The 8,412-nt window shown below is 42.6% G+C and overlaps 1 protein-coding gene across 2 annotated transcripts in view; it reads right to left on the reverse strand.

The window, feature by feature from the left end:
- LOC122549740 (progressive ankylosis protein homolog B-like) overlaps window positions 1–7,073 on the reverse strand; it is a 118,657-nt gene extending 111,584 nt beyond the window's left edge. The window contains exon 1 of one of the 2 annotated variants that reach the window (XM_043689675.1): window positions 6,538–7,073. In XM_043689675.1, coding sequence (XP_043545610.1) covers window positions 6,538–6,636 — 99 coding nt within the window. In that variant the 5' untranslated portion in view covers window positions 6,637–7,073. The remainder of the gene's footprint in view (window positions 1–6,537) is intronic. The other variant, XM_043689673.1, reaches the window with a different exon arrangement.
- Between the last annotated feature and the right edge of the window lie 1,339 nt (window positions 7,074–8,412).

Consider the following 8,412-nt stretch of genomic DNA (forward strand, 5'->3'; position numbering starts at 1 on the left):
TTACCCTTGATTCCCTTACTGATTAAAAATCTATTTCAGCTTTTAATATACTTTGTGACCGATCCTCTACAGGCCTCCACAGTTAAAAAAAAAAAGTTCCACAGATTCACAACCCTCAAGAAAGGTTTCCTCATCTGTTTTTAAATGGGTGAACCCTTACGTAAATAGCCCTGTGGTTCCAGTATTTCCCAAAATGGAAAACAATTTCTTCACATCTACCCTGTCAAACCCCCAAAATCTTACAGGGTTCAAATAAGATATCCTCTCACTTTTCTAAAATTTCAATGAGTACAAGCCCAGCCTATTCCACCTCTCCCTTCACATTCGGAATCAACATACAGAACATTCCCTGGCCTGTCTGTAAAGCCAATATATCTTTCCTTCGCTAAAAAGGACCAAACTTGTTCACTGTATTCCAGGGGTGATGTGGAATATTTAAATCAAGACATCCTCATTTTCAAATAACAGGCAACAAGCATTTGCCTTCCCTGTTACCTGCTGAATTTGTTTGCTAGCTTTTTGTGATTCATGTACAAGGATCCCAAATCCCTCTATGTTCCAGCTTTCTGAAATCTGTCTCCATTTAAATAATATTGAGTTCTTCTTCATACCAAAGTGCATAATCTCACATTTTCCGACATTATATTCCATCTGCCAAGCTTTTACCCACTCACATGACCTGATTACATTCCTCTGCAGATTTGCGTCATCCTCATCACTTGCCTTCCCACAAAATGGTTACCTTACATTCACTTTCCTCATTCAAGACATTAATATATATTGTAGATAAATAGGATCAAAAATATTGATCTCTATGACATTCCATCAGAGATAGTTTACAATCCTGAAAGTGCCCCTTCATCCAAACTCAATTAGTCAATCCCTATTCGTGTGGCAGCATGGTGGCTCAGTGGTTAGCACTGTTGCTTTAGAGTGCCAGGGACCCAGGTTCAATTCCCACCTCGGGCAAATGTCTGTGTGAAGTTTGCACGTTCCACCCATGTCTGCATGAGTTTCCGGAGTGCTCCGGTTTCCTCCCACAATCCAATGATGTGCAGGTTAGTGAATTGGCCGTGCTAAATTGCCCAAAGTGTTCAGGGATGTGTAGGTTAGGTGCATTGTAGAGTAGTAGGGGAATGGGTCTGGGTGGGTTACCCTTCGGAGGGTCGGTGTGGGCCTGTTGGGCCGAAGGGCCTGTTTCCAAATGTAGGGATTCTATGACATAACCCCAACTCACCATGGTCTCATCTTATTCAGCAGCTTTACTTTTTAGTACCTTAAGTGTCTTTTGGAAATTCAAATATGTTACATGTGCTGGTTCACCTTTATCCATCCTGATTAGAGGAGATGCCAAAAAATTCCCTTTCACGAATCTCAGAGGAACAGAAGGATCTTGGGATGCTTTTTCACAGATTCCTGAAGACAGCTAGACAGGTCAATAGTGTAGTTAAGACAGCACACAGGATGCTTGTTTTTACTAGATTTAAAAGCTGAAAGATTTAATGCAGGAGGCAAGTACATAGTTAATGGCAAAAGCCTTAGTAGCATTAACTTAAAAAGGCTTCTAGGTGTACAGGTCCACAGTTCCCTGAAAGTGACAATACAAATGGATAAGGTAAAAGCTTTGACAAAGGGTCAGTTAGACTCAAAACGTCAGCTCTTTTCTCTCCTTACAGATGCTGCCAGACCTGCTGGGATTTTCCAGCATTTTCCCTTTTGAATAAGTTGGCCAAAGCAGCATATGGCAATCTTGCCCTCATTGGGCAGGCATAGAGTACAAAAGCTTGAGTCATGTAGCAGCTGTACAGAACGTTAGTTAAGTCATATTTGTAATATTGAGTGCAGAGCGTGGTGCTGGAAAAGCACAGCAGGTCAGGAGCAGGGGAAATCAAATGTTTCGGGCATAACCTCTTCATCAGGAATGAGGCCTTTTCCAGCACCACCCTCTCGATTCTGATCTCCAGCATTTGCAATTCTCACTTTCTCCTAATAATGAGTGCAGTCTGGTCACCACACTACCAGAAGAATGTGGGAGCCAGTCCCTATCGACGCTAATATATAACCCCAACTCACCATCTTATTCAGCACCTTTATTTGCAGTACCTTAATCAGGATGTTGCTGGTTTTGAGAGCATCAAGTATGAGGAGCGATTAGACAGAGTTTGTTTTCATTTGAATGTTGCAGGATGAAGGGCAACCCAATAGAAAGAGTAATAGATAGAATGGATAGCCAGTCTTTTCTCCAGAGTAAAAAATGTCAGTTACTAGGTAAAAGGAGGAAAAGAGATGTGACAGGGATTTTTAAAACCAGCACTGCCAGAGTGGTGGAGGAAGTGAAAGTCAATGCAATAACCATGTTTAAAAGGCATCTTGATAGATATATGAATAGGCAAGGAATTAAAAGATACAGTGTAGAGCCAAAGGTTTTTAAGTTTAGAAAGGTGTCATTTGTTGACACAGTCTTGGTAGGCTGAACGACCCGTTCCTCTGCAGACACATACAACTATTAGAATTTGTGCAGTAACTAAAGTCATGAAAATGTTGTTTTAGTTCTTTTACTATTCAGATTTCAGGTCAAGCCGTACAGTTCACACCAATATCTCTGTACTTGCCTTAGTCTTGAATCAAAATACTGTATGGGATTACATAGAAATGGTAAAAAGACCTAAAAAAATGATTGCTGAGAGATTTTCAATGATGCAGCACAGTGCAAATAAGTTACATAATACCATGTTGGGAAATATTTTGGCACATCTGGAGTAAGTAGTACATTAATTCACAAATTAAGGATTTGCAAATGAAAAGCACAAAATTCAGGTTAAGGCCACACATTTTTCACAAGCATATTTGCTAAATTCATAAAAATATTGTACACTACAGCACTGTGTTTCGTTTATTATGAGAAGAGGGTGGTCTATGTCATGGCAGAACACTAACTCATTTCTGCCGCCACTAGTTGTGAGCGCCACAGCTGATTGTACTTCAAAGAAAACACCAGTGACAAACAATGTGTGTGTAAAATCAGTTATTTTCTAGTGATTACAGTAAGATCAACCTCAAAGCCTGGATTAACACAGCACTTTAATCAGATGACAAGATAATTAATCACAAAATTGGCTCTTACCTAGTGTCAATCTGCCACCTTTTCCTCATATCCCAGTACAATTTACAAACCAAATACATTTCAGACCATTTGTTTGCATCAGCTGAACCTCCATGCTCCCCATTTCCAAGCAGTGCACTCCATACCCTATCTACTCGCTTTATGGAAGTGTTTTTCTTACATCACTCTTGCTTCATTTGTAGATGGTTTCAAATCTACGCCCTCTCGGTCTTCTTTCTTTTACAAACAGAAACAGGTTTACCCTAATGACTCTGCCCACCCTGTTCATTATCAAAACTTCAACAGATCTCCTCTCCAAGAAGGTTAGTTCCAACTTCAAGCTATCCGCCTGTTGGAATTATTCTAGTAAATCACTTATGCACTCTCACCCATGTACTTGCATCTGTTCTACAATGTGGCACCTACATCTGTACACAAATCTCCAGACGAGGTCTAGTGTGTCTTCTGATGAGGGATCTCAATTGATGCATCTGGTTTCATCCCTAAACTGACCCCACAAACTCCCAATATCCTTCAACATCTAGTTGTTCAGAAATACTTGTAGAAATGCTATCACTGGTTGATCGTGAAGTTTATTCTGTCTTTCATCACATTTTGCTAGAAAGCACTCTTTCTTAATTTGACCTTTATTTAGTTTTCTAATCAGTGATGTTACTGAGCATCTCTGGAGCAGGTGGAACTTGAACCCGTGCCTCCATGGGTAGGGACACTACCATCATGCCACAATGGGCCCTCTGAAAGTAAATTGCATGTTTTACTATTAACATTGTCCATTGATTACTTCATGGAACAAATTCTATTATTTGCAGTCAGACCAGGAGGGAGGGATTGGTGTTACCCATGGCATTATGAGAAATAAATATTGTCAACAACTTACTTGGACAGAGTTAGTGAACCATTGCATTTGCTTCTGAACTCAAATCATTAGGGATTGAGCAAAGTTAATCATGAAGACTTAGAACTTTAACAGTATGTTCAATTAAATGAAAGACATGACAAAGAAGACAGAAAGCCTTGTTTGCACGATAAACACTACAGAATCTGGTTGGGTTGAATGGGCTGTTTCTTTGCTGTGACTTCTATGTAGAGCAACCCTTCGCTATCAAAGGATCAGACTGAGACATCCCCACAAATTAAGGATCAAGCTGATTCAGTGTCTGTTATCCTGCTAGAACATAATACATGCCACAAAATTTCAACAAACAAACGAAGTGTTGTGTATGTCAGACACACAAATATGGAAAGTATTCAGTAATGGTCTAGAACAAGCAAATCTCTAAAAACTATTTAAATGCTGACTTTAATCCACAGCACAAGTGGAAAATAGTTCAAAGTCACAATTGTGTTCCTCTTTTTCTGGATGACCAGCAAATTTTACTTCCACATGCCAAGACTGTTGCCTTCAAAAAGGAACATCCTTAGTCAACATCTCATTTCTGTTCCTCACATTAGCATCACATATTACAGGATGGCTGACTTGGATGTGGCCAGAATGATCACATGAGTAGTGATCATGTTGGAAACTAATATGATTGTAATAGAGATTTGCAGAAATGGAAAAAAAAAATCACATCCAAACCACTATGAAATAAAATCAAATTCAGATTTCTTTGACTGAGGCTAATTCCAATTGCTACAATCTATGTAATGATCTGTGGTTAGGCCAACTCAAGCAGCTAAATTTAGTTTCCAAAATTATATATTGCACCATAAAAATGGCAAAATAATTCATGATGTTTCACAAGAAGGATGAATAGATAATGAAGAGTAGGTAAGGGAGAAGATCAAATAGCTCATTGAAAAGGTTTATTTGGTGAATTTGAAGATAGAATTGGTGTAAATGTTTGGAAAAAATAATCCAGGTCATAGTCCTTAATGCTAAAGGCTTTGTTACAATTGGCAAGATGGAGTAGAAATACCCATTATGGGCAAATTGTAGAAGAGCACAGGTTTCAAACTTAAATTTGATGCTTGATATAATCTCAGAAGTAGAACTGATAATGTAGATGGGACTTCAGAAAACAAGGAGCTGTGGATGTTGATGATGACAGGACAAGTTAATTCTCAGCTACCTTACCCCTGTACCCATTCATCATATATAAGCCTTCATTTTGCTTGTTGGCAGACTATTCAATCAAAATGGCATAAAGTCAACCTGTACTCATTTGGATATCCATGCATGCTCACTTTGCAGCCAAGACAGGGGGGTATCCTAGTTGCTTGTTCACCTTTTAGCTGCAGAGTTGACAGGCCAGAAATAACAGTTGGTATAGATATATAGGGAAGTCTTCACCATGACTTACTGCTACCTCCAGAGAAATTACATTGCCATTTTGAGCATTAGTACAGGGGACATTAAAAAGATAATTGCAAATTTATTAATAATGGAGGTGCCTCTAATTCTTAAGAGAATTTGATTGGAGAATTTTTCCACCAGCCTTCCCACATTATAAGGGCGGCTACCGTGGGCGGCACGGTGGCACAGTGGTTAGCACTGCTGCCTCGCAGCGCCAGAGACCCGGGTTCAATTCCCGACTCAGGGATTGGAGAATTTTTCCACCAGCCTTCCCACATTATAAGGGCGGCTACCTTCCTTCGTACAAGTGATGGTCAGTAAACAAACAGTTTGATTCAGCAGCATGATGCAAATAGAGTAGATTAATCTGTGGAGATACACACAATCTGGTTGATCAAATAAACCCTTCCCCAGCTGCAGCTGAGATAAGAGGTCGCCGGGAGGGGCAGACTGCTGCAACTGGACCTTAATTGACAGACACCATAATTAGCAGGTAGTGGAGGTGAATGGAAGGGGCTGGGTATTTAAAAATCGAGACATGCAACTCAGAATTTACATAAGACGCATACACATATCACACAGAGGAGGAGAACTGCAGCTGATCTATTTTTAAACCACGAACTCTGACCACGGTTTTGGGGGGGGGGGAAGAGAGAGAATCTGATGCATCGATATCCTATCATAGGATGTGGAATTCTGCGTAACAAGGCCGAGGAATGGCAAGTGATCTAACGGATCCCAGCCTCTCGTCCACGCACTTTGACCGGGATTCCATTGGAGTCAAAATTGACCTCAGATGCAAGGTTAACCAGTTGAAAATGTTAAACAAAAATAAATGGAATAATGGGGTTGCCCCAGATTTACAAGCTGGGTGAGACGCCACCTTATAGAGAGGGGGCTGCAGCTGACCAGATGGACCAGCCTCAAAGCCCCGGGGGTTGGGAGGGGGTGAAGCCTCCTGGGTTCAATGCCTGTCAGCGCCAAACATGTTTTTTACTACAGCCCTGCGGCGCATGTTAAACATGACAGTGGCCGTCGGCTATTGACGTGCCGCTAGAGAGAGAGAGAGAGAAAAGGAAAGTACGCCATGAATTAAATTGTTAAACAAGTCACCGACCTGCTCCCCGAGATCTACCGCTATGTTGGTGACCGCTAGCGGGACGAGGAAGCGAACCAGCGGCCAGTAGTGGGTCTGGAATCCGGTCACTTTCAGCATGGCACCTGCTTCTCACAGCGGACATGCACGGATGGAGAGAGAGGGAGGAAGAAGGAGCCAAGGATTACAGCCGGCTGCAAGAGCTGACAACGACCGCTTTTCTCTCCGCACGGTATAAAAGAGGAGCTCGCCCAGAAGTTTCTTCCATTGTGGGCTGTGCTGTAAACAAGGAGAGGGGGGTGGGGTGGGAAAGACAAAAAAAACCCACAAACACACACACAGCAAAGCAAACGAGGCAGAAAACAATCGCGATTCACCACCCACAAGCCTCTCTCAGTCACGCCGAGCGCAGAGACAACAAATGATGAGTGAAGGGAAAGCTGAACAGCGCTCAGGGTCATGAGGCAGAGACACGTGGGTCCCCTTAATAGTCACAATCGCCAGCCCCTCTGTCAACGCCTCACTCACTCACTCAGTCCCCAAGCTCAAGGTGCCTCTGATGTTATAGCGCTGTGAGCAACAAGGGGAAACGATTGGCATCAGAGCTGCGGCGTGGGTTAGCAGCAAGAGGCACGGGGAAAGCCCCGCGGAGTTGGGCGAGGTGACTATCCCTCGCCAAAAAAGCAGCAGTTACGTATCCAAAATGTTAAACAAAATCACACAACAACCAGGTTATGGTCCGGCAGGTTGAATTGGAAGCACTGGCTTTCGGAGCGTTGCTCCTGCATCGGGTGGTTAGAGTCAAGAGAGATGTACAGCATGGCAACAGACCCCTTCGGTCCAACCCGTCCATGCCGACCAGATATCCCAACCCAATCTAGTCCCACCTGCCAGCACCCGGACCATATCCCTCCAAACCCTTCCTATTCAAATACCCATCCAAATGCCTCTTAAATGTTGCAATTGTACTAGTCTCCACCACTTCCTCTGGCAGCTCATTCCATACACGTACCACTCTCTGTGGGAAAAAGTTGCCCCATAGGTTGATTTTATATATTTCCACTCTCACCCTAAACCTATGCCCTCTACTTCTGGAATCCCCGACCCCAAGGAAAAGACTTTGCCTATTTACCCTATCCATGCCCCTCATAATTTTGTAAACCTCCATAAGGTCAACCCTCAGCCTCCGACGCTCCAGGGAAAACAGCCCCAGCCTGTTCAGCCTCTCCCTATAGCTCATATCCTCCAACTCTGGCAACATCCTTGTAAATCTTTTCTGAACCCTTTCAAGTTTTACAACATCTTTCCAATAGTAAGGAGACCAGAATTGCATGCAATATTCCAACAGCCACAACATGACCTCCCAACTCCTGTTCTCAATACTCTGACCAATAAAGGAAAATATACCAAACGGCTTTTTGCACTATCCTATGTAACTGCGACTCCACTTTCAAGGAGCTATAAACCTGCACTCCAAGGTCCCTGTTCAACAACACACCCTAGGACCTTACCATTAAATGTATACGTCCTACTAAGATTTGCTTTCCCAAAATGCAGCACTCGCATTTATCTGAATTAAGCTCCATCTGCCACTTCTCAGCCCATTGGCCCATCTGGTCAAGACCCTGTTGTAATCTGAGGTAACCCTCTTTGCTGTCCACTACACCTCCAATTTTGGTATCATCTGCAAACTTACTAACTGTATCTCTTATGCTTGCATCCAAATCATTTATGTAAATGACAAAAAGTAGAGGAACCAGCGCCGCTCCTTGTGGCACTCCACTGGTCACAGGCCTCCAGTCTGAAAAACTACCCTCCACCACCACCCTCTGTCTTCTCCCTTTGAGCCAGTGTTGTGAAGGAGCAGCGCTCCGAAAGCTAGTGTTTCCAATTAAA

Source organism: Chiloscyllium plagiosum, chromosome 5 (assembly GCF_004010195.1).
Source record: "Chiloscyllium plagiosum isolate BGI_BamShark_2017 chromosome 5, ASM401019v2, whole genome shotgun sequence".
Classification (NCBI taxonomy): domain Eukaryota; kingdom Metazoa; phylum Chordata; class Chondrichthyes; order Orectolobiformes; family Hemiscylliidae; genus Chiloscyllium; species Chiloscyllium plagiosum.